Source organism: Notamacropus eugenii, chromosome 3 (genome assembly GCF_028372415.1).
Source record: "Notamacropus eugenii isolate mMacEug1 chromosome 3, mMacEug1.pri_v2, whole genome shotgun sequence".
Taxonomy (NCBI): Eukaryota; Metazoa; Chordata; class Mammalia; order Diprotodontia; family Macropodidae; genus Notamacropus; species Notamacropus eugenii.
The window spans coordinates 82330802-82358189 of record NC_092874.1 but is presented as its reverse complement, the minus strand read 5'-3'; the positions used below and the strand labels follow the sequence as shown (position 1 = coordinate 82358189).

The 27388-nt window shown below is 38.7% G+C and overlaps 1 protein-coding gene across 2 annotated transcripts in view; it reads right to left on the bottom strand.

The window, feature by feature from the left end:
- The window catches only part of ADARB2 (adenosine deaminase RNA specific B2 (inactive)), a 652784-nt gene that overhangs the window by 66327 nt on the left and 559069 nt on the right, over positions 1–27388 (bottom strand). For both annotated transcript variants that reach the window (XM_072652049.1, XM_072652050.1), the window contains one exon: positions 23153–23267. In XM_072652049.1, the coding sequence (XP_072508150.1) occupies positions 23153–23267 (115 nt within the window). The remainder of the gene's footprint in view (positions 1–23152; positions 23268–27388) is intronic.

Sequence of the window (27388 nt, the reverse complement as noted above, 5' to 3'; positions counted from 1 at the left end):
GAGGTGGAGAGAGTTGAAGTGACTAGCTGGGGATACAAATACAATGAATGAAATGATCTCTAACTAGAAGGATAGTATATTCTACCAATGTAGCCTTGACTATCCTGGTCCTCACCCTGGATGTTCCCAAGCTTCTGACATAAAATAAATTCTTATAGTTTTATCTTCACCCATAACTTCTCTCATCCGTAAATTAACATTCCTTCCACCGAAGACCTATATCTACTGTAGCATAAAGTCTGTCTGATCTACAAAGCTGGAAAGGCTTTGAGTATGGGCCCAGTAATGGACACACCATGGCAGAGACTAGCCTGGCTAAGTTTAGAGAGGACCATTGCCTGGTCAGCCAAAGGGTAGTGAATATTTTATAATAGCAAAAGAAACTCATGAAGGTCCACTAAGAGGGTCTAGGGAAAGGAAGTACACACTCTGATGGACTCAGACATCTTCAAAGGCATCAAGTCCTCCACCGTAGGTCAATAAATACTTGTTGATTGATGAACATCTGAGAGCAAAATATTTAAACTTTCATAATGGAGCAGGTGTTAGTGAAGGATGTGTGTATATTTTGGGGAATAGAAATAAATCTATGCTCTCAAAGAATTCACAATCTGGTAGGAAACAAGACAATACTAGGTATGTGCAGTTATAAAACGACATATGTGTAAATATATGTATGTGTCTAAATGTATACATGTCATATATATGCACATAGGATCATTGTTCTAGAGCTAGAGAGGATCTTTGAGGTTTCCTAGTTTAATCTCCTCATTTTACAGATGAGAAAACTGAGATCCAGGGTTGTTCAGTGATTTGCCTATGATTATATAAGTAAGAAGATTCAGAGAGAGAATTCAAACCTAGGTCTTCTCATTATAAAGATATAGCTCTTCCCACAACCTCTCTCCTCCCTTCCTGGTCCCCTCCTTTCCCCTCCCATCCCCTCCTATTCCTTCCCCTCTCCTCTCCTCCTCTCTTCTCTTTCATAAACTTCTTTGCAAACCTTTAAGTACCATATAAATGCTTTCTATCATAACTGTCAACTCAGGGACACATAATGAGGACATCTGTTTGGGCAGAAGATAATTAAGCTGTCATTCATCTCTATCAGTATTTTCCTAAGGGAACTGGTCTCTCTCCCTGGCACCATGTTGGTTGCGGTAGAGGACGTAGAAGGTCTCAAATACATGGTCACTGCCCTAAGAAGCTTATCATCTAGATGGGAATTCAGGACTGACATGTTTGGAAAAATCAAGTGCTAAATAGTAAGTTACTGTTTGTATGTTTGAAGCATGGAGAACTAATCAGAAAAAAGCTTCATGAAAGGAGAGGGGACTTGTATTTGACCCTCAAGGGTGGTTAGTACTTGAATAACTGGAGAAGAGCAGAAAGGGTGTTGTAAGTGGAGCAATAGCTTGATAGAAAGCGAGGGAGTGAGAATGAGGTAGGGCAGTGTTGGTGTCTGTCAGGAGATGAGCCTAAGTGGTGCAAAGGGAATATGAGATGAGGAGTAGTGAGAAATACAGTTGGGGAGGTAGGATGGAGTCAGGTCACAGAGGAGCTTGAAAACCAGGCAGAGATCACTTGGGTGTTTTTCTAGATAGGTTGACCTAGAGAGTTTACACCTAAGGGTCTAAAATTTTTCAATTAAAAATGAAATGTGACATGAATTAGAGATTGGGGTATGGTGAAAGAGTATTGGAGTAGGTACTGGAGGATTTGGGCTTGAATCATAGTCGGGCAGTTTACTGCTACTGCTGCTAATGCTACTACTACTACTGCTGTTACCACTATTGCTATTACTACTACTACTACTACTACTACCACTACTACTACTACTACTACTACTACTACTACTACTACTACTACTACTACTACCACCACCACTACTACTACTACTGTGTTGTTGATTAGTCATTGAGCTATGTCTGACTCTCCATGATCCTGTGTATCCTAGAACACCAATGCTGTTCATGGGGTTTTCTTGGCAAGGATACTGGAGTGGTTTGCCATTTCCTACTCCAGTGGATTAAGGCAAATAGGGTTAAGTGACTTGCCCAGGGTCATACAGTTAGTAAGTATCTGAGGCTGGATTTGAACTCTGGTCTTCCTGACTCTGAACCCAGTGCTCTATCCATTGAGCCTCCACAATTACTGTGTGACATTTGGTAACTCCTTTAACCTTTCTGGGCTTCAGTTTCTGCAACTTCAAAATAAGAGAACTGAATGAGATGACCTGAAAATTCCTTTGCAGATGTAAGTCCTGTGATACAAGAGAGACTGAAGAAAAGGCGTCATCTCGTGGAATTGTATTTGCACAGAGCACTAGGAATGGGAAAACCATACAACAGAGTCATAGGGTAAACAAGTAGGACAATTCAGAGGGAAGTGCTAGCAACAAATCCTTTGAAAACAGCTTTAATCTTTAATCTAATGAATCTGATTCATCTTGTATTCAAACAGAATTGAACAATTCCATTCTAAAATTAATTTTCCTCTGTGTTTTGTTAAAACATTCCTTAATGGTTTTCACACACACATACACACACACAGACACACACAATTTTCCCCCCTGTATCTTTTATTAAAACAAAGCTCTCTGAGGGTAGGAAGTATATTTTCTACTGAAATTTTCCATGTGGCCAAGTGTCTTACTTGTCTTACAGAGACATTCAATGAGGTGAGGTAAGTTACTTGAAATAATCCTGTCTTTGATATTATTAGATGTGTGTGACTCCCCCTTAATTTTAAAACCACGCTCTCTCTGCCAGGTCAGCTTTAAAAGGCCAACTTGGGCCTACTGCTGTTTTCCAAGTCTGCTTCCTACCAAAGGCAGTCTGCTGATGACAGTCTTGCTTTCCTATTTAAAATAAAAGGGAAGAGGAACAGGAAAAACACTGTCATTATTGTTAAATATTTAATAAAAACCACCTGCTGACTTTGTGGGTTGTCCAAATGCTGTATCTATATCTAGGGATTGATTAGAAAAAATTTTATATCACTCCCTTAGTGTTGTTTTGGTATGTAAGACTTGTCTTTTCAAATAGATTGCAAGCTCCTTGAGGGCAGGACCAGGACTTCTAAAGCACAATGTATAAGCACTGGGCCTGGATTCAGAAAGACATGACTTCAAATGTGGCATCAGATCCTTACTAGTTGTGTGACCTCAGGCAAGTCACTTAACCTTTGCCTAGATTTCCTCAATTGAAAATGGTACGATAGTAGCACCAACCTTCCACGGTTGTTGTAAAGATCAAATGAGATTAATATTTGTAACTCACATAGTGCCTGGCACATAGTTGGTGCTAAATACATGTTTCCTTTCCTTTCTTTTACAGTGCCTGGCAAAATTCTTGGTATGTAGTGGGTGCCTAATTTGTTGGTCACTTGGGATTCTATCTGGAGTTTTAGATCCAAAAATAAAATCTCCATGCCCCCCTACACAAACATATGCATTTATACATGAACAAAGAAAATTTTAATTTTTCCATCTTCATTTTGGATCAAACAGTGATAGAAAAAAGTGATGATGGGAGAGAAAGGAGGGAAAGATCAAGTCACAGAGAGGGAGAGAGGAGAGGAAAATAGGGAGAATAGTAGGTTTTGGGCAGAAAGTTGGGTAGTGGGAATTAATGGAGTAACATTGACAGGTTACGATTATTTCTTGTCACTAACTGAGCAAAGACAAGCTTCATTGGTACATCAGTCACTCAACAACAGTTAAGTACCTACTGTATGCCAACCACAGGGATAGGTAATGGAGATATAAGTGCAAAGAATGAAATAATCCCAATTCAACATGAATTTACATATCAGGAATTTCCCCATTGGGGAGTTTTGCCAGCAAGGGTCATTTTGTATCTAGATGCCAGCTTTTCTTTGGTAATACTGGTCCCACATGCAGTATCCACATAGAGATTTTCAGGCCTCATATTTCCATTGTGAGGATATTGAAAACCATTTAAAAATCATGTAGGAATGGGATTTAAATATGGTCATCAAAGACTAGTCTTTCACCTGTGTCGTCTTGCCATCTGCTCTATTACTGCTGTCTTGCTTTTCTCTCCTGGGATTACTCTGTTTTGCACCAGATCTCTCGAAGTCCAATGCCAGGCACTGGGGTATTAAAGCCATTCAATTTAAGAACTATTGTCCTGGGACTGAGGACTAAGAGAGCAAGAATTTACATTGTCCATTCTATCTAGACAGACTTCAAACCATACTTCACATATCATTCAGCTGTCCACCTAAGTCATCTTGCCATCTATTGTGCCAAATGGACCCCTTTCTACACCACCTCCTTCCTATGTCTTGCTCTAGGTGCAGTAACCAAATTAATATCATTGAACATTGATTTTGGAAAGGGAATGTCAGTGGGTTGCCCTATGCATCAACTCACCATTCTTGAGACTCTCTCTAAACTAAAACCCTCTAATAGTCAACACTTATCTATTTATATTTTCCTATTTATATTAGAGTGTGAACTCCTTGAGAGTTAAGTCTGTTTGCATGTATTTTTTAATTTTTGTATTCCTTGGGTTTAGCACAATGCCTGACCAAGTAAATACTTTTTTCTTCCTTCTCTCCTTTTTTCCTTTTCCTTCCTTCTTTCCTTCCCTCCTTCCTTCCTTCCTTCCTTCCTTCCTTCCTTCCTTCCTTCCTTCCTTCCTTCCTTCCTTCCTTCCTTCCTTCCTTCCTTTCTTTCTCTCTCTTTCTTTCTTTCTTTCTCTTTCTCTCTTTCTTTCTTTCCTCACTCCCTTCCTTCTTCCTTCCCTCCCTCCTTCCCTCCCTCCTTCCTTTGCTTCTTCTCTCCCTCCTTCCCTCCCTTCCTTCCTCCTTTCCTCCCTCCCTTCCTTCCTCTTAGAATGTGACTGATACTACAGAATAATGGAATGTCAGAGCTGAAAAGAAGCTGATGGACTGTCAACTAGACTACTTATTATTCCTTGAATGTGACATTCTATCTCCTGCATCTGTGACTTGAACCACATCAGTCTCTCATGCCTGGTGTACAATCTGTCTTCATTTCAGCCTCTCAGAATCCCTTATCTTGCTCAAAGGCTTAGCTCAGGGATGCCTCTTCAGATCCAGCCAGAGCTCTCTCCTTCCTTGAATTACCTTCTATTATCCACATAGGGTGTGTTCAGGGAGGACCAGCACCTTTGTTGTGATCGCTGCTGAACCCTTTTTTGGGGCTGTTTCCATCTTTGATGTCCACCTGTTCCACCTAACTCTCACCTGTGGCTCCAAAAAGCTGCAGCATGCGCAGTGGCCTCATCCCAGTAAATCATTTCAGCAGCCAAGCCAAACCAGGTTGAGGGTAACCAAAGATTCTCAAACCCATTGTCAAGTTAGGGGGGTGTCTACCCCAAGCATGTGAAGACTTCATCTGGTGGAATGGGCAAATGAGAACAATTTGTTCGAATGGCCATGAAGGCAGATGAAGCAGGTGATGTGGAGCACTTAGAGCTTGTTTAGACACTGCAGATGCCAAGGTCATCCACTGCATCCTGAGCCATCACCAGCCATCTTAACTCTGTTCTACCACTGGACTATGATGACCGGAGGAGAGGGTGAGGCTGACGACTTCATGCAACTCTGCCTCACTTAAATCCAATTTATGCACAAATCAAAAGACATTACTCATAACATTATCCATATATGTGTATATGCTTTATTATCCCTGCCCCCAACTCCTATCCCTAGCAGAATGAAAACTCTTTAAAGGCAGGAACTGTTGTATTCCCAGAACCTAGCACAATGTCTTAAATGGAGTACCAACTTAGAAATATTTGCTTAATGGAAGTAAATTTTTGGATCTATTCCCCATTCTTACCTCATTTTACAAACAAAGAAACTGAGGCCCAAAGACATTACTGAAAGTGAGATAAGGCTGGAAATTGATCTGGACAACTTAATTTGTCCCACCTGAACACTTTTACTTGCTAATTTTAGTTTAAAAGCAAAAAAAAATAAATAGGACTCATATCAACCCCCTCCGTTGAACCCTTTATTTTCCTAAGGAGAGCTAAACAACAGGTTTTCTTCTCCTTTTTTTTTTTTAAAGCAACCTAACATCTTGACCAGATTTCTACTCAGTGGTTTTAATTTAGACATCTACTTGACAAAGTTTTATTTCCCACCAGACATGTTGGACCCATGGCCCTTTAAACAGGAAGAGCTCAGTAGGCTGAACTGTAATCATTTATAAACAGAGCCTGATTCTGTAGGGATTGAGGGTGAAGTCAGCTGCTTACCTATTAACTCTTGTTGGGGCACTGGGGAGCCATGGCATTGCTGCAAAGGGGCAGCTCATCAAACAAAATGCTGGTTGTTCGGAAACAGAGGGAGCTATTTTCACCCTGAGAGGACTTTGAAGAAAATGGCTTATACTCAGTCTAGAATTGATAGTGATGGGATATTTTTCTTGAAAAAGTTATTAGTATCTAAATTTCATATGAGTATCTTTTAAATTGGGAAATAAATAGCCATGTGTTTTAGGAGAGCTGTAGCTAGGAATAACTTTACTTGGGACAAACCAGTTGGAGATTGGGGGATTTGTCCAAAGTGAGAGAGCTAGAGTTGAGAAGAAGGCATTCTAGGCAGAAGGAAAGGCATGGAGGTAGGGAACCATGAGGTATGTTTAGGGGATGGTTAAGGTGACTAATGTGAGTGGGTCAGAAAGTTTCAGTAAAGCCACATTAGGAGACAAGGCTAGATAGAATCATAGATGCAGACCTGGAAGAGATTTTTGAGATCATCTATTCCAACCCCCTTATTTAACAGATGAAGAAACTAGAGCCCAAACTGGTTGTGATTTGATCAAGATCATACAATTATTAAGTATCAGATCCAGGATTTAAACCCAGATCCAATGATTCTCAATTCAATGTTCTTTCTTTTATACCATTGTGTTGGCTCTTGAATGTCAGCCTGAGAAATTTGGATGTTGTTTGATTGATAATAGGGAGCAATGGGGGTTCTTGAGAGACATGATGAAAATAATGCTTCAGGAAGTTCGATTTTGCATCGAAGGTAGGATAGATTGAGAAAAAGGAGAGTGGATTCAAGGAAATGGGTCTCTAGTTCAGTAATATAGGTGTGGGATGATTTGACCCTAAATTAAGTGGTGTTAGTAGGGATGGGTTGGAAGGAAAGAGTGAAGTAAAGGAAGTGAAGGAATCTATCAGTAGATTTGGTGACTTGGAAACAGAGGCTAAGAGTAAAGGGAGGATTCAAAAATAGCTTTATTTTTTCCAACCCAAGTTCATGGGAGGATGATGGTGCCATGAACAGAAAAAAATAGAAATGTGTAAACTGGTTGTCACTTCATCAAAGCTTTCAACAACTTTGTGGGAGAAATATACCTATTTCTACATGGCCATCCACCAATTTTGTGATTTATACTGTAGCACTTGTTAATGAGTAACGCCAATGGACAAGTATATAAACAAACTGTCTGTTAGCTGAGATTCTATTAACCAGATCATGGTACATCTTTCCAGTACCATGATAGCTGATGTGTGTGATGAAATTCCTGATTAAATGTAGGATCATGCAAGGCCTGAACCATCCAATGGACTAAAATATTTTCATCAAAGTGTAGTTGCTTTTATTGTACTCTGTTTCCATGAACATTGATTATCCGTATTTGCTATACACAGTATTGACATTTTATGTGCTAAAAGTGTCATGAAAGACCTTAATGAGGATATGATATCAGATAAAGGGACAGCAGTATGGAGTGTTGTTAGATTTGGAATGCAGGCACCTAAGTTCACATCTCTCCTTGGCCTCTTTTCTGATGTTTCTGTGCCTCAGTTTCTACATCTGTATAAAGACAAGGTTAACCTGAAGGATGTTGCTCTCTCTCTCCTCTCCTCCTTCCCTAGGTCCAAATTGATGATTTGTTATGATTAGCTACCTTTTAGCAAAAATGGAGGACAAGAGATGGGAAAGTTCAAATGGTCTGTCAGTATCCTTTAACTTGAAAGAAGAGCGTAACATGCAGAATATGATAACTGAACAAGTCCTATAAATTATTTCTTGAATTCCAATGCACTGGTTGAATCCTTTATGAAGCATTTATGGGAAATTCTGGATTGAAATAATGCACAAATAGAGTGATCAAATTCTATGTCACTGTCCAGTTAGTTAAAATCATGATTTCTTTGAACTGTTAAAGGATGCATGGTGGTGCTCTGCTATTATGAATATTTAAATGTGTTAGATGGTAGAGGATTTAGAGGCAGTATAGCATAACAGAGAACTGACCTTGAAGTGAGGAAAACCCAAGTTCAAGTCCTCTCTCTGACAAATACTAGCTGTGTGACCCTGGGCAAGTTACTTAACTTCTTGGTGTTGTAGGCATATCTGTAAGACAATAGGTTGTAGGGTGGGTGTTATTGACAGAGGGAAGTTTCCTCACCCAATATTTCCTTATACTGTCGAAATTAAAGGACTAAGTCCTTATCCCTTACGATACTAATGGCAATAGCAGATTTCTTTAAAGGAAGACTCAAAATTTTTCTTTGGCTATTGTATCACTCTGAGTACGAAGGACAAAAATGAGGCACAATAGTGAATTATATCAAAATAATACACAGTTGAGTGCCTACTAAATAGCCTTTGGTGAGTGGACGGTATGTTGCACATTCCTGAGAAAAAAATCGGAGTAAATGGCAAATTTAGGAACTTTAAAGGAAGATAAGGCCAATACAGTGGAGTTTAAATGGTGCTCGGGGCATTTGGAAGGCCTAGTTCTGTGGTGTTCTTCACAGGAAGGACATTATTTTTTATTGAGATGAAGGAAACAGGAGAGAGATATAAAGTTGAAGCAGAAAGAGAGAGAGAGACAGACAGACAGACAGATAGGCAGACAGACAGGGGCACTGGCTAGTCATGGTCTGCAAAGTTGCTGGGGGTAAGGGATGGGGAAGATGTCTGTAAACTTGGATGGGAAAAATATATCTTTATTTTCTCTAACCTTAGCATTTCCTTCCTATTATTATCAATATTATTTTAAAATGATATTCTTAGAAGGGGTTTTTCCAGACAGTCAAATAGGGTCCGTGATATAAGAAAAGGTTAAGAACCCCTATTCTAAAACTCAAAAAATGAAAAAATACCTTCCCATTCTTCCTTGCTGTTATAGCCAATTCTTTAATCATTTTCAAGGATGAATTCCTTTGATAATCAAGATTGAATAGCAATGATTTAAGTTAGACAGTCTTTGCCAGCAACTTCATACCAATGCTTCCACAGGACACACTAGCAAGAGTTAGATGATTGTAATACTTCACTAAAATAGCAGATCAGACTTTAATTGTATAGTGGTCATACAAAATACTGATACAAATATAAACTGCATCCCTCCGATGAAATCTTTTTAAAAGGATGGACACACACATACATTCACATACCCACAAAAGTATAATATATTTAAGAATATAGTAAAAAATAATATTAGTGATAAGTTCATAGACATCAGATTTGGGTTCGAGGTACAGTTTATGTTCCTACCAATATGGGTAATTACACAAATTATTTCTGCCAAAGCAAAGACCAGGCAAGAATTGAAGGAGTCTCCATACCACATGTTCCAAATACTGATAAAGATTATGTTTCAACTCCCCACCCCCCCTGAAATCTAGGGCTCTACAAGGTGAAATATGATTGAGTCTAGATATAGAAACACTACACACAAGGTAAAAGTTAAGACACTTAATGCCCAAGTTATAAATAAATTATGTAGAATACAGATAAAGTGAAACCAGACTTATTTTCCAAATCTAGGACTATGAGAAGTAGGGGAGTCCTTCTAATTTTTACAATACTTTTTGGAAACATCCCATTCAAAACTTACTTGAGGCATAGAATAGAATGAAGTATTTTAGCGTAAGCTGCTTCAGTAATATGATCAAATTCCAATACATAGGACCTTTTGGAGTTATGAACTTAATTATAGAAAAAAATGCTGCAGACAAAAATTTCATGTAGGTTTAAGAAGAATTTAAGTACTTAGCTTTTTGAAGTGGTATTATGGAAGGCAGTTGTAGTCTGGGCATTTTTCTGTCTTTTTCTGTTTCTGTTATGGAGCTCCTCATTTCCTCTCTAGGTTCTACCCCTATACTAAGGATTTAGGAATTATCTCCTAAGCATTCTGTCCATCACCAATAACTGTCCATACCCTGAGTTTCAGCAAACACTCATCAAGTACCTACTGTGTGCTGTAATGGCAACTAAATGGTATAGTGGATAAGGATCTCAATCTGGATGCAGAAAGACCTGAGTCTGAATTCTGCCATAGATACTTAACTAGCTCTAAGCCTTTGGGCAAGTCTTTCTTTAGTCTCAGTTTCTTCATTTTCCAGGGGGATAATGATAGCACCTATTTCACAAGACTGTTGTGAGCATTAAATGAAACAAAAATATTTTAAAATATTTTGCTCTTTCTGTTCTTTTTGAAGTTTTAATTAATTAATTAATTTTTAATTTTCAGCATTCACTTTTATAAGATTTTGAGTTCTCAAGTTTTCCTCTTCCCTCCAGCCTCTCCACTCCCCAAGGTGGCGTGTAATCTCTACACATGTAATCATATTAACCATATTTCCACATGTCATGTTGTGAAAGGAGAAACAGAACAAAAGAGAAAAGCCATGAGAAAGAAAAAACAAAAAAGAAAAGAGCATGCTTCGATCTGCACTCAGACTCCATAGTTCTTTTTCTGGATGTGGATACCATTTTCCATCATGAGTCTTTTGGAATTATCTTAGATCATTGCATTGCTCAGAAGAGCTAAGTCTAACAAAGTTGGTCTTTGCACAATGTTGTTATTACTATGTACGATAGTCTCCTGGTTCTGCTCCCTTCACTCAGCATCAGTTCATGTAAGTCTTTTCAGGTTTTTCTGAAATCCACCCTGCTCTCCATTTCTTATGGAACAATAGTATTCCATTCCATTCATATGTCACAACTTGTTCAGTCATTCCCCAGTTGATGGATTTCCCCTCAATTTCTGGAATAAAATAGTTCAAGCATTTCTCAAACCTTAACATACCATATAAATGCTAGCTATTATGGATAGGTCTCTTTTAATATAAGAAACTGCATTTAGCCATCAAAGGGATGGGTAATTCCTTCACTTAGAATTACTTCTGTGAAAAAGTCCAACAAGTAAAGTAATACCTAATGGCTACCTGCCTACCTTATGGTTATCTATCAGTCTGTCATCTATTTTATCTGTACTAACTAATCTATTTAATATATTTTACCTATCCTATCTAATTTATCTAATTGATTTTTATCAGTCTTATCTAATATGTTTTTCTTGTCCTTCCTCTCTCTGTCTCTGTCTCTGTCTCTTTCTCCCTCTCCTTCCCTCCCCCAACAAATAAATGAGGGGCAGACTGAACATAACCAGATGCAAGAGGAAGATCTCTAGATTTAGAGTCAAAACCTGGATGAATGACTTGATCTCTTCGGACCTCAGTTTTCTTATCTCTACAATGAGATTTGACTAGATGATCTGTAAGGTCCTTTAAAATCTATAATCCTAGAGTCATGGATAAAAAGATTAAAGGGCTAGAGCCAAACTCAAAGGCATAGGGCTTTTGTGCCATCATCTTTCGTAGGAGAACCAGGCTTATGGTTCCAAGTTTTATAAGAAAGTAAACTTCTTGGATTCTTCTAATGATATTCTGTTTTGATAAAAAATGATTACTTATGGAATTTTGATGAACCACTTCATTTAGTTACCATTTCCTGGAATAGACAACCTGAGTAAACATGAATCTCTATGTGAAGGTTTGCTCCTAGGTATCAAGGAACACCACTACCGTCAGTTTGTTAACATAGCTCCCTCTAAAGGTAAATAGCACCAGTATACTCAGTTTTATGGAAAGAATCTATGCTAAACTGAAGCACTGATCATGTAAATCCAATACAGAGATAGCACTTTTTAGCTCTTTATAAAGTAGTTTTATAGGAATTCTATCTAGAGTCAGATAACGTCCTGAGCTGGAAGGGACCTTAGAGATGGTATGATCTAAGTCCCAATTTGAGGAAACTGAAGTCTAGAGGGAGCAAACAACTTGCTCACTATCACACAATGAGTTGATAGAACTAGTAGAACTCATGTCTCCTCTAGTTCCCTTTTCTCTACAACCTGATTTGTGTGTGTGAAAAAAAATAGCATCTCTAAGAAAGAAATGGAAGGATAAAGGAAGCCAATACTCATTAAAGAATGAAATCACAAAATTACATAAATTAGAATGAGGATTAAATGATTATATCATTATGCATTTTATATATAGCTATATAGATATATGCTAGACTATCCCTAGGGGTCTTGTACAGAATCATTTCCAACCATCTATTTTCTAGTACTTTGTCCATTCTAGTTTAATGATTCAAGTAATGGGGCTTCTACCACTTCCCTTGGGAGAGACTATTCCACAGTTTAATAGCTCTCACCATTAGCAAACTTTTCTTGATATTCAGCCTAAATGATCCTCTGCTCAATTTCATTCCATTACTCCCGTCATATCTTTGGCAATTCCTATCCCTCGTTGGTGTTTACATCCTTTGAATATTTGCAGAGACTATTAGAATCTGCCTACAGCCCCATCCCTTAGTCATTGTTTATCCAAAGTCAACATTATGTACTTTTAATCTTTCCCTGTGATTCAATCTGTCTCCCTCCTTAACAATTTCTGTTTCCCTTCCCTGAATTTTTCTCTAATTCAGTAACAATCAAGCTCTTTTAAGGATGCCTGACTTGGACCTGGGGCTAAGTTAGAGATGTAAAGGCCTAGAAAAAAGACAGGAACAACTAGAGGGTTAGAGGAGAAGTTTTCCTGGGGATCTTTTTTAGTTCTCACTCATTCCAAATGAAAAAAAAACACACAACCCAATTCAAATCAAACCCCAAATCACTTATGGTGATTTGTATAATTCCCCTATCTCCCCATTCTTGAGGGGCCTCAACAACTTAAAGTACACCAAATAATAATTTTATGAGCAAACCAAGTGTTGCATATTGACTATTTATATTCACAAACAAATAAAATGACAAGATCAGTCAACTTTGAGTAGTCAAATAAGTTTACACACACATGCACACACACACACGCACATATATATATATTTTATATTTCTTTTCAAAGTTTCTTAGGTCCCGTCCCCACAAAATAACAACTCCCCCTCCTGTTTCCAAAACTATTTACAGTCCTAATGTTGGTATCTTTCAGAACAATTGTTCACATTACTATTCATATTAGTGGAGGTCATGGGATGAGCACCTGATATTCAAGATATGTGCAAACATGTCAGAAAAAATTGCCTATTAATTATGAGTCCAATAATCAAATGATGCAAACCACTGTTAGTTCTGGCCCTTTGATACTTTAGGGGTGTTAGTCATCTATTTAATGTCACAATTTTTGTTGTGGTTGTTCAGTCACGTCTGACTCTTTGTGGCCCTGTTTGGCGTTTTCTTGGCAAAGACACTGGAGTGGTTTGGCATTTCCTTCTCCGGCTCATTGTTCCCTCCATTCAGCCATAGGAAAGGGAAGGCCAACGTCTTCGATGAGGAAACTGAGGCAACCAGGGTTAAGTGACTTGCCCAGGGTCATACAGCTAAGTAAGTGTCTAGGGCTGGATTTGAACTCAGGAAAATGAGTCATTCTAACTGCAGCACTCTATCCACTCTGTCATTTTGCTGCCACAATAAGTTTTATTAGCCCTTTCTACTCAAAGGAGGTAGGAATATGGAATAGTTTATACTTACGTTGGTCTTCCCTTTCCTATGGCTGAATGGAGGGAACAATGATCCAATCATTCCAGAGGCAGTAATGGGTGTGTGTGTGCATGCATGCGTATCCTTTCTAGCTAGTATTTTTTTTTCATATCACTCTTAATTTTCAGAGTCGCACACCTGCAGGTCCAATCAGGGTCCCATTGAGGAGGATTCTTACCTGACTGTATACAGTATTGGACATGGAGTCAGGGAGGCTTGGGTCTAAATTCATTTGCTATTAGCTGTGTGAGTGTCAGCAAATCATTTAACTTCCCAGAGATTCCCTTATCTATACAATGGAGGGTTTGGAGGAGATGGTCCCCCACAAACCTTCTATCTCCAGTTCTGTGCTCCTATAGACTCAGTATAATTAACAGGTAGTTTTTTTCTGACATGTTTGCACATATTTTGAATATCAGCTACTCATCCCATGACCTCCACTACTATGAGTACTAATGTAACCAATTGTTTTAAAGGTACCTGTGGTCCTGGAGGTAACACTCCCATGCTTCCAAACTTTCTTGATGACTTCCCAATATATCACAGGATCATAGAATGATGAAATGGTCATTTGGGACAGTCAAAACCTGATAGTTAACCACCTTGTATGTATTTCATATTTATCTGTATATGCACATCTCATTTGACAGAAAGGAAACTTTCAGAGGAGGGATTGTTTCATTTTTTGTTTTTGTATCTCAGTGCCTAGTGTAGTGCCATGCACATAGTAGGCCCTTAATAAATGCTTGCGGATTGATAGATTGGAACTCTGAGCATGGTTCTAGGTACTATGATTCTTTACCATATTCCAGAGTACCTTTATAAGTGTATCCTTTCAATATTCATGATTTGATGATATTTAGTATTAGCTAGGTCTACAGGATGAGAAGAATGAGAAAAGTGAAACATTAATCTCATTCACCAGCTTGTTTGGGCCAAATGAGACCAAATCATCATTTCCCTACTGAACTGAACAGTGTTTTGGATGATGGAGTTTGGAACTGGGCAGAAGCAGTTGTAGACTTCTACCTTCTCTGCCACAAATAGGCAATCAAAGGAAATACTAAACTTCAATTAGAAGTTAGTGAAGATGCATTTTTTTCCCTATCAAGTTCACTGGCTTCCTGAACTTTATCCATGGGTCATTTAAGGGTCTGTGGACATCATGTTAAAAATCCCCTGGTGTAAAATCATTTTTAAGGAATTGAAAAGTAGAATTCCCTTATAACCTGACTCATTCTTACATAGATTCAGGTAATATGAGGTAAGTCATGCTCTCAAAGATTCATTGAGATTAACAAGAAAGCGTTGAAAAGCCCAACCTATAAGGTAGTATTATTCTTAACAAAAATCTAATTTAACCTGAGAGGCATAGCATAGTGGGGACACGACCTCAGAATCAAGAAGACTTGGTTCAAATCCCCCTACTTTCTGTTTGACTCTGGGAAAGTCACTTAACCTTTCAATGTGCCAAGCAACTTGTTAAGATCATAAATGCAGATGAGCTGCTAGTCAGCTCTGTTAGAGGGAGTTTGCTTATGAGGCGTTGTGTCTACCTGTGAAATCACAGTCCCCAAAAAACCCTGACTCTCCTATGTTCCCTCACAGTGTAGTTATAAAAGGCTTCTACTGTGCATCATCTGTATTTGTTTAGTACAGATATTAAATGTTACAGTCATACCTGCTTAAGAAAGAAAAAAAAGAATGACAAGAAATGATTGGCAATTAAGAGTTTGAGAAAGCTGTTTGTCTCCCCATTTAGGGATGGACAGGCAGCTTGCTCCATTAGCAACTCAGTCTCCCACATCAAAGAAAAAAAATGAGGAACTGGATTTGATTGCTAAGTAGCCCCTATTTCTCTGGAAGTATCTGACATGAAGGACTTGTCCCAACCAACACAGCCAGGAATAATGAGAATATAAAGCCAGCACTCATGAATAATTCAAAGGGCCGAAGATTTTAAATCGAACAGTTTTCCTCATTGGTAAGCACCAACTTGTTACTTTTGCATATGCTCTCTTAGTGTTCTAGTTCTCCAGAAGTAGGGTGGGGGAGTCTTATTAATGGTTAAATTGGAAGGGGGGGACAACTTCAGTCTGAGTCTAACCCCCTTCTGATCTTTTGAGGATAGATGTAGGTTTTGCCTCTGGCTCTTTTGGATCTTCTGGCTTGTAGGGAGGTTGGTGGTCTAATTGAAATTTCTGTTTCACTGAGAAACAGCTCAGGTCCCCAATTTACCAATGCTTCAGTCAAGAATGTCTTCTATTATGAATGAGTTCCCCAGCTAGGAATTTGGCCTCTCTTCCTCATTTACATGGAGAATCCCCTAGAAGGGATTTCCTCTCACCTCTCATGGTACACTATGTAGCACTTTTTTGCCACCCTCCATGATGCTCACTGACACTATGAACCTCTCACTGCATCTGATGAGCCCCCAGTGGCAGCTGGGAACTGCTACCAGAAATCCTTACCCCTTCCAAGGGTTCTGTTTCCACCTTATACCCATTACTGGAAATTACTTCTACCACTGTCTGTCCTTCTCTAAATTGCAAATCCTCTCGGAAGATCCTTTTGTCCCCATTTCCATCCCTTCTTTCCCCTAGCAGAGCTCTCTTCTGTCCTTGTGGCTGGGACTCTACGTCTTGGTCCCACTGCTCAGCACTCTTTTGGAGACCTTGTCTCAGCCCCTCCCACACTTTAACTCCTTCTTCCACCACCAGAGCTTCATCTTAGGATGGTAATTAATAATAATATTTTTGTTGTTCTTATAAATACCAGCAGTACCTCACCAAAAGGAAATTCTCCACATTAAACTCTGAAATAGACCCTAAGGAGACTATGACAATGTAGCTATCCTATATTGGATTAGAGGTTTAGGGGACCTTGGCTTTCACATTCAGTATTATGATGTTTTTCTTATAAGTAAAATATGGATGACATATCAGTCCTGTGTTTTTTGTGGTTCTGCATTTTAGGAGAGACTGACAAAGTGAAGATCATATGGAAGGCCCATGTCTTCTCTGGGGATGGGGAGGATCCTTAACACTCACATGAAGATTAGTGGAAGAATCTGATTGGTGTTCTTTGAGAAAGGAGAAGACTTCAGATATTTGAAGGGCTATCTGTAGAAGAGGTGTCCTGAGTTCTATGGATCTCTGCAGGAAAAATGAATATTTATTAATGATGCGTGTGTGTGTGTGTGTGTGTGTGTGTGAGTAAAACACAAGTGGAAGTCACTGAGAGACAGATTCTGATTCAATGGGAGGTAAAATTTTCCAAAATAACCAATAGCCATCCTAACATAGAGTGGGCTATCTCACGATCCACCAAGTGTTTCAGTACAGATGCTCAAGAAGAAGACAGATGGCCATTTGTCATGGATACTGGAGATGCTTCAAATAGGGCTGGACTGAATGGTCTCCTCCAACTCTGAGATACTGTCATTCTCCTGGTTAAAGGAGATTCAAGAATATCTCACATAAAACATTCACCCCATTTCAGCCACAGCCAGAGATGTGGTAATACTTTTATGGGAGCGTGAAGAATGATATTTCAAGAAAGCTGAATTACAATGTTATTAGCATGCTTTCTTTTTCCTTTCTTTAATTGAAGCTCTTTGGACAATTGGACTGCAATAGAGATTAGTTGTTGAAAAGGCCTGCTTGTTTCCTTCAATAACATAGCAATACAGAGTATTTTGGGGATTCAGGTGTACCCAAAGGCTGACGGATGGGAGGCCTAATATCAAGGCATTTAGAGTTGGAAAGGCTCTTCAAAGAGCACCTTGTCCAACTCTCTCATTTTACCGGTGAAACTGAGGACCAGGGGGAGGAAGCACGTTTCCATAGGCCACAGAGGTTTGTAAGGAGCCATGTGAGGATTCAAACCTGTGTCTCAGATCTGTTAATTTTTCTGGGCCATCACATGACTTGCTCGAAGCAAGCCCTTCTTTTTTCATGTGCTCAATCAATTCCCAAGTTAAACTGCAGTTATAAAGGAGGAATTAGGCAAAGAGTACCATATAGATTTATCCTGCTCTTACTACCACAGCATTTGCTAGTTAGCCAGTTAATAACATGGTGAAAAGCACTGGAACCAGCTCCCTCTTTTCCATCTTTCTTCTGTTTGGCTCAAGGGAGGGTATATAAAGTAGCAGTATCAATAGCATCCTTCCTGGCACATAACAGTGGTAAGTACGGTGTGATACAGCACAGAATTTTATAAAGTTCAAACTTCACAATTAATCTAAAGGGCCTAAAATCAATTGACAGTCAATATTCCTTATTGTGCTTAGATGTCAGACTTTATGAATCTTACTATGCCCAAAAAGATCCATGGAGACGTATCATCAACTTTAATTTTCTCTGTATTCTACTTAGCAATTAAGATCAATTCATTGAGATACAGATGATGCTTTTCCATCTTTTATCACAGCATGCAATTGCTATTTAGGGGCTTTTTGCCCAACTCGTATCTTGTTCTCCCCCCATAGGAGACATATGAAAAGACCTCTCTGTTTGATTTTAAGATCAAAGTGATTGTCAGCTATATAGGAAAGAAAGCAAGAAAATTGGATTGGGAGAGGAAAAACATCTACTAATAACCTTCCTCTACCAGGGCCCTATGAAGATGAACTTTTACAAATGCTACTTAGGTGACAAAAAAAAGATATTTCTGACTATTTAAACTGTCAGGATTTATCAAGTATAAATGGGAAAACAATTTTTAAATACCAGCTTCCTCTTGCTTACTATAAAGGCTTGATTTTTTTCTTGAAGTCAGGAGAATGTGATGGGCAGGATGACTGACAGAAATCTTTACTGGGTCTGGTAATTTCCATTGTAGAAAAAATGCACTCTGGATCTTCATAACAACTTTAAATATGCGAAGACTAGAAAAAATACAGTATTCTATTATTAAATAAGCTGAGATTTTCTCCATGTTTTCTTCAATAAGACAGACCCTTTCCTCACCAACATTCTGGGGTCAAGTTACTTTGATGCATGGGTTTTAAGCTAGTTTACAAAGGTTTTGCTAAGTTTGACTGTAGCAGTAGGTTAGCCTTTGATGTTCTGCTCAACTCAGCCACAAGTAGAGATTCTGGTGATTGAAACAAATTCATTTGTGGGGTGTGTGACCTTGCTGTGGGGGATACCTTTCCCCCATTTATCCAAAGGCTTTGTTGAAGTTTTATCATCCCTCTCTTTGGATGGAAGATATTGAGAGACCCCCAGAGAACTCTCTTTTCATGGGTGGCATGTGATCTAGGATCCGTACTTGTTTGTCAATTGTTCCTATACTACACTTGTGACTCAGAGCCTGGTTGGATGGGGCAACATTTTTCTGACTCACCATGTTCCTTGCTACTCCTAATCTAAGAATCAACAAGCTGGGCACCGGGTTTTTCCAGCTTCTCCCCACTTTGTGTCTACCTACAGTGGAACATTTTTATGGAGATGAAAAGTCTCTACCCACTCAGTGCCCTTAGACAAAGCTCTAGTTGTCATCCCTCCTTAATTTTGACTCTGGTGGTCTGTGGGAGCTGAATCTTGGTACAACAGTTAAAAGGTGATTATGTTGTGGGGAATGATTTAAGTTGCAGGAAATGCAACTTGATGAGAACATGCTTGTGAAGAGATTGTTAAAACTAAGGCTTTCAACCCAGTCCTGGAAGTGTGACCAAAAATCTTTTCAGCAACTGCCCTAATTATTATTATTTTTGGCTGCCTACTCAGAAGGTAAATATTTAATAACATTTTTTTTTTGTGGACAGTATATTGCATGTTCAAAACTGTACTTTGCTCTACATGTTCTTAGTTTCTCCTCTGGACAAAACTTTTTAATCCATGTTATTTTGGTGATGCTATGGAGTCATGGATGTAGGAATGACATAATCTCCAAAGAACCAAAGGGTGAGAAAAGGCTGCAGCAGATTTCCAACGATGACCTTCATGCAAGGACTGGTATATCATTAAAGATCTTACTTGGAACATGCTTAGTCAAAAAATGTGGTAGGCTAATGATCTATCAAGAGCAAAGGATAACAGATAGACAGTCTGATGGCTGCCCTGAGATCATTTTAAATGTAAAACTGTTCATTGTTAAAATATTAAAGAGGTTAAGAGAGGAAGTCCTCTAGAATTTGGGTAGATCATTGTTGGAAGGTCCAACATAAAAAAAAATGTCACTGAGTGAATATTTAGAACAGTAGGGTCCATAGGTGGGAGAGGGATATATTAGGAAATACAGGTGGTATAAAAATGAAATATATCTAATAAATTTAAAAATAACACCTAAATGATATACCTCAAAGATGTTGCTAGTTTTACATGATAATGTATATAAAGTGCTTGGTAAATTTTTAGGCATATAAATGTTAGCTTCACTGTTTTTGCATGTAGGAACAGTATAGATCATCAAACACATTACTGGAACTGTCAGTTGGGATGCAAAATTGTATTGTCATTGTTGCTGTTCAGTAGTTTTTCAGTCATGTTCCACTCTTTGTGACCCCATGTGGGATTTTCTTGGCAAAGATCCTGGAGTCGTTTGTTGTTTCCTTCTCCAGCTCATTTTATAGATGAATTGAGATAAACAGGGTTAAGTGACTTGCTCAGGGTCACACAGCTAGTAAGTGTCTGGGGCCAGATTTGAACTCAGGAAGATGAGTCTTCCTGACTCTAGGCTTGGCACTCTATCTACTGTGCCATCTAGCTGCCCTTTGTATTATCATTAGATATTGATTTAATCCATCATAAGCACACTGGCTACCTCCAGATACTCAGGTGCTTATATTCATATAGAACAAATATAAAGATGATTGCTTGGATTCGTTATTTTCAGTCCAGATGTTTGTGCATCTGGCAGACTCAGAACTTTTAAAATCTCAGATGAGGTCTACAGACTGAATTAGAATGAGTAACAAAATATCACCTTCAATCAAATAACTGATCATTGTGAAATCAATCAGTTTTGAAATTTACTACAGACAAGCACAGAAATAATCATAAATGGTTGAAACTAAGTGACCAGTAGGTGTTTATGAGTAACCAGTTGTTTTTAAAATAGAGGATTTAACAATGTCTTCCTCCAATGCGGCAATGGGTATACACGATTTTGATTATCTATGCCTTGCCTGACCCTATTTCTTCCCTGATGTCATAGACTAGAATACCATCATGGGAAGGAAAGCTTTCAGCTAGAGTTTTCCTCTCTAATTTGGAGTCTGACCAATCACTCTGGTGGTAGCAGACAGGAAAGCTTACAAGTCAATTCAAACCATTCCTTAAGCCCAGTGGTAGAGTTACTTGCCTTCCTTTGCAGTGGCCAGTGCCTGTAATGAAAGGGGCTCTTACCTTTCTCTAGTTAATGAGATATTCTGGACTAAAATACCCTTCTGTGTCCATCACTGAAAGACAGCTGTGAAATAATGAGTGATATGGAGCAGGAGTGATGGAAGACACCTGCCATGGGAAACTTTCTCCTTTGCTGTCCTGTACTAAGCAGACTTGTGGAGCCTAAATGTGATGAATGCTGGCCTTGAAGAAAACCAGCCAGAAAAATATTGGATGTGTTCATTTATTTTCTCTCCCCCATGATGATCATCTCACATCAGGACTTGGGCATGGGGAGGAGAGAAACAATTATGTTTTGACCCTTCCTTGCCAACATGGACTGTCTTTTTGACACTTTGGAAAACAGAAAAGACAGGAATGAACCATAAGAATTAGACCTCTAAGTAAGAGACAAAGCTAAAAAACTAAGTAATAAACAGAAGGACCAGAAATGCAACCGAGGGCTTCTGCTTCTAGTCCATTGCTGTTTATGGAGCAAGGTGGCAGAGTGGAGAGAATGTTGGACTTAGAAACAGAAAGACCCGAGTTTGAATCTCGCCTCAAACACATATTGGTTGTGAGCCTCTGAGTTTATCATTATCCTCTCTCAACCTTAGTTCTTTCTTCAGGAAACTGGTAATGATAACTGCACTGAGATCATGAGGTTGTTGTGAGAACCTAATGAGATAACATATATAAAGTGATAAGTACACATAATATATGCAATACATATATATATGCTCACATAGTATACACAATAATGTGTATATATTCATATAGATATGTACATACATCTACCTCTCTATGCCCCCTATCATTATCACATAAAGTGATTAAAGAAGTAGAGAGAGGAAGAAAAAAAGTAATAAGAGAAAAAGAAATGGAATCTAAAAATAAAAAATGATCAGGAAAAGGCAGAAAGACATTCCATATGGATTTGCAATTGTTCTGAAGCGTGGTAAGGAATGAGAAGCTTTGGATGATCCACTGCTCCCCTCCTTGGCTTTGCCGCCCTCACTCATGCCCTCCTCCCCCTTTTCACCTCCCCCAAAGCTAGCGCTGTCCCCTTCAGCTGTCTCACACTGTACAAAGGCTATGTGAGCTAACTGCTGCTGAGCGAGTCACACAAATACCACTTGGCCAGTGGGAAGGAGAGAGAGCTGCCCTAACACCACCATCAACACCTCCCCCTCTGTCACAGAAAGGTCATTTGCACCCGGGCTTTCATTCACCTGTGGAAGTGGCAGCCATCTGCCAGGCCCCTGAGGCAAAAACTGGGCAACTGAATGGTGTCTTTATTTCGATGTCGACAGAGCTGAGAGTTGAAGGTTTCAGGGCTTATTTACTGGGGGTGGAGGGGTGGGTGAGAAAGAAAAGATTTGTTCTTAGCCATCAATCCAAAATCAGCTATTTGGTGACCTTATCTAACCTTAGCTTAATGCCTCCAGCTTTAAAAGAAAAGACAAAAATCTCAACAGTTAAACTTTTGTTTAGAAAGAAAACTTGGGGGTGGGGAACCTCAACATAATAAGGAGGAAAGTCAGTTGTGTATTTGTTTTACCTTTTATTATGGGAATATATTTGCATAATGATAGTTTTCTAAAATAGAGTTAATTATATTCTCTGTCAATTTTTTTTTTGAAATTTTGCTAAAGGTTTGGGGCTACCTTTCTTCTTCATTCTTTTCTGCTTTCCTTTACTTTTCAGGGGCCATTAACTTCCTTACTTATAAAATGAAGGTGTGGGACTACAAGATTTTCTAAATTCTTCACCCCTCTGAATACAATGATCCTACATCTCTTTTGAACTAATCCAATGCCATGGAGTAATGTGTATTTATTTACTTAAGCAAAACTAAAAATGTGTCTAATTTTGGCTATTTGGATTCCACCTACTATCTTTTGCTGTTTTTTCAGAGAGAAAAGAATATATGTTATTGATATGGACCAGGTAAATAATATATCATTTTTCCTACCTAATACGAAATTTCCATCACAAAAGGAAAAAGGAAATGAATTACCTTTGGTCATGACAATTCCTGCCAGAGATTTGTGACGGGCATGCGTGGAAGTCAGGTTGTCCGTCAACTCTTGAAACTTCTGTGTGACCAGCTGGTACACTGAATCGGCAAACTCCTGGAAGATACAAATACCAGGATATTTGTAACTTAGGTGAGAAGAGTAGATGGTAGATGGACAGTGAAATTTCCACTATCGACCGTCCTTCCTAAATTCAATTCCATCTCTGAGGACCACTTTGGTCCTGACTCTGAGAACATGAAATACATCCTTGCATATTTCCCTATATCATTTTGAGAATTGGAAATCATTATTGTTCTTTTCTTGCCCCCAAAACCTGGAATATGATTTTGGATAGCATTGGTTCATGTCAGTGAAAAGTGATCACATAAACCTTTCCTGATTTGGTGATGGAACAGGGTATAAAGTGAGTCGCTTTGGATACCTCCTGTGGAGGCAGACAACAAGGGAGAAGGGCTAATAGCCTTCAGGTTAACATTTTGTAACATTTAGCAAAACTTGCCTTTATTTCACATGGATCAAAACCCTACATGGGAATGGGTATTGAGTAGACATGATGGGATTCATTCCTCTCTACCCATCCCATGCGTGGCCCTGGATTTAGTGCAGTGTGGTAGAAAGAGAATTGTATTTGGAGTTGGAGGAGAGACCTGGGTTTGACTCTGGATCTTCCACTTACTTTGTGACCTTAGATAAGTTAATTGACCTATTTGGTCCCTAACCTTTTTTGTGAAAATTAAAGAAGTTGGATTAGAAGTCCCCTCTCCTCTATGATGGTCCTAGAAACTCTTTGGAACTAATCCACTGCCATGTAATATGTTGTTGTTTCTTTAGTTTTTTTCAGTTGAGTCTGACTTTTGACCCCATTTGGGGTTTTCTTGGCAAAGATACTGGAGTGGTTTGTCATTTCCTTCTGAGACTCATTTTGCAGATGAGGAAACTGAGACAACAGGATTAAGTAACTTTCCCAGGGTCACACAGCTAGTAAGAGTTGAACTCAGGAAGGTAAGTTTTACCAACCTCAAGCCTGGCACTGTATCCACTGTGCCATGCCCTTTAATAACGTATGAAAAATTACTTAGCCAAACACTTAGCTAAAAGGTTTTTAGTTTCATAACTATTTGGTTCCTGTTCTCTGGTTATGTGGTAGGGAGAAAAGAAGGAACATTTGAGGAAGGACACACATCTTCATAAAAAGAAGGCCCGTGGGTTGTAAGTTGGTTCCTAGGTGGAGCTTGTCTGGAACAAACCTGGAGGACACGAGAAGACACTTGGATGCCCGGTTCCATTTGCTTTTCACCATCTGACATTTTCATATACGAGGACAAAATATTAAGAATGCTAGAATGTGTCCCTCACATCCTTCTGACCTAGCTTCTCCCCATCCTCATTTATCCTGTCAGGGATCGTGAACCTCCCTGTCCAGGACATATCTAACAAGCAGCCATTGCTCATGTCTAACATTACCCTCTTTGCCAGCAAAGCACTGGAGGTGAAAAATAAACACCAGGGTGGATTTATAAAGGTACAATATCTAGACTGCCTCCAGTCTAACTATACTCATGTAATAACACCACCACTACCACCACTACCACCACCACCACCACCACAACTAGGATTCATATGATACGTCAGCAAAATGCTTTAGAATATAAGCTTCTTGTTCCGTTTTCTCCTTTCTTCTTCTCCTCAGTATTTAGCAAAGAGCCTGGCATATGATAAGAGTTTAATTAATGCTTATTGACTTATGTACAAAATCTCATTTGATCCTCAAAACAACCCTCTGAGGTAGATGCTAGGATTATCTTATTTAGAAACTAAATGAGGAAATTGCAGGTCAGAAAAGTCAAGTCATTTGCCTAGGTCATAGAGTGGAGATGTGTTTGAGGTAGGATTCAGACTCAGGGCTTTCTGCCTCCAAGTCCTGTGCTCTGTTCACTGCTCCAGTTTGCTGCCTAGTGTTACAAGTTTGTACCAGTTTTTACTAAGTGCGAAGGCTGGTTGCAGAGGAGTACAGAATTCCTGTTCTGAGGTTCACAGACTTTCTGAGTTTTAAGGGATCTCAGTGACCATCCTATCCTATACCTGGCCAAGAATATCTTCTACAATATATACAAATGGATCATCCAATTTTCTTTCTTTAAAAACGATGAATATATTTTTTTATTTTTTAGCCTTCATTTAAAAAAAATTGAATTCTGACTTTACTACATCTCTTTGCCACTGACCCTTGTGAAGGCAAGAAATGTGATATCAATTGAATATGTGAAATCATGCAAAGCATATTTCCATATTAGCTATATTGAAAAAAATGCAGGAAAAATAAAGAAAGTTAAAAAAATGTGCTTCAATTTGCATTCAGACTCCATCAGCTCTTTCTCTGAAGGTGAATGGCACTTTCATCATAAGTCCTTCCAAGCTGTCTTGGATCATTGCATTGATCAGAATAGCTAAGTCATTCACAATTGATTATTGCACAATATTGCTGTTACTGTGTATAATGTTCTCCTGGTTCTACACATTTCATTGTATATCAGTTTATATAAACCTTTCCAGGTTTTTCTAAAAGCATTTTCCTTGTCATTTCTTATAGCACAATAGTATTCCATTACAATCATATACCACTTGTTCATTCATTCCCAAATTGATGGACATCCTCTCAATTTCCAATTCTTTGCCACCACAAAAAAGAATTGCTATAAATATTTTTGTAAATATAGGTACGTTTCCTTTTTTCTTTGTCTCTTTAGGAAACAGACTTGGGTCGAAGGGTGTGCACAGATTCATGGCCCTGTGGGCATAGTTCCAAATGGCTCTCCAAAATGGTTGGATCAAGTTTACAACTCCACTAACAGTTCAATAGTGTCCCAATTTTTCCACATCCCCTCCAACATTTGTTACATCCTTCTCTGTCATATTAGCCAATCTGATAGGTGTGATGTGGTGCCCAAGAGTTGCTTTAATCTGCATTTCCGTAATCAATAGTGATTTACAGCATTTTTTTCACATGCCTATAGATAGCTTTGATTTATTTTTCTGAAATCTACCTGTTAATATCCTTTGGCTATTTATCAATTGAGGGAATGACTTGTATTCTTATAAATTTGACACAGTTCTCTATGTATTTGAGAGATGAGGCCTTTATCAGAGACACTTTGTCTTTGCTGTAAAATACTTTCTCCAATTTCCCTTCCTTAGAATCTTGGTTTTATTTGTGCAAACCTTTATAAATTTAACGTAATCAAAATTGTCCATTTCACATCCCATAATGCTTTCTAACTTTTGTTTGATCCAGTTTTTTTTTTAAATTCTCAAGTGAGGGAAAATCCATTGTCTTTGGAAGCAGTCTTTTTAATTTTCTTTGACAGTTCTCATTATTAGGAAGTTTTTCCTTGCTTCTAGTTTATAGCTGCCCCTCTGTAACTTCTACCCATTGTTTCTGCCCACTGAGGTGAAGCAGAAATTTAATCTCTTTTACACATGACAGCCCATCCTAAACTCAAAGACTGATATCACACTCCCTATTAAGTCTTCCCTCTTATTCAGACATTCTTAGTTTCTTTAACTGATGTTCCTATGATACAATCTCAAGGTTCTTCACCATTCTACCTGGCCATCCTGGGATGCTGCTGTATCAAAGACCTTCAGAAAATGTGGCATTCAGAGTAAGACCTCATTTTTTTAAAATTGCATTCTTTTTCTGCAGAAATTCCATGTCTGAGTCTATGTACAGCCCAGTCAAGTCAATTCAATCAATTTGGGTGAAAAACCAGGCAAACTTGCTCTGTTAGCAAATGTATTAAACAGATTGAAGTTTTTCTTTGAAACTAGGTGATTTTATTGGCATAGGGAATTTCTTCTTCTAATATAGGTCAGCATCTTCTGTGAAAGTTATAGTATCAGACAAGTTCATAGAGCACTGAGCAGTTGAGTGACCAGGCTAGGGTCACACAGCCAGCAGATCTTTCTGACTTGAAGCCAGTTCTGTTCACTATACCATGCTAATTCTCATTTTATATAACTAATTACAGGAGTTAAAAAAATCCACTTTGAAAAGTTAATTGAGTTGATGATCATTTGAGCTCTATCTCCTGGAAGAAAAAAAAACCTCACCAAACATAGTTTTGCCTCTCCTTTTCCCTTTTCCACCAGGAAAGGCTGTAAAAACGTTCACGGCAAAGTGTGTCTCTTCCCTAAGTGCTGTTTCAGAGGTTAAC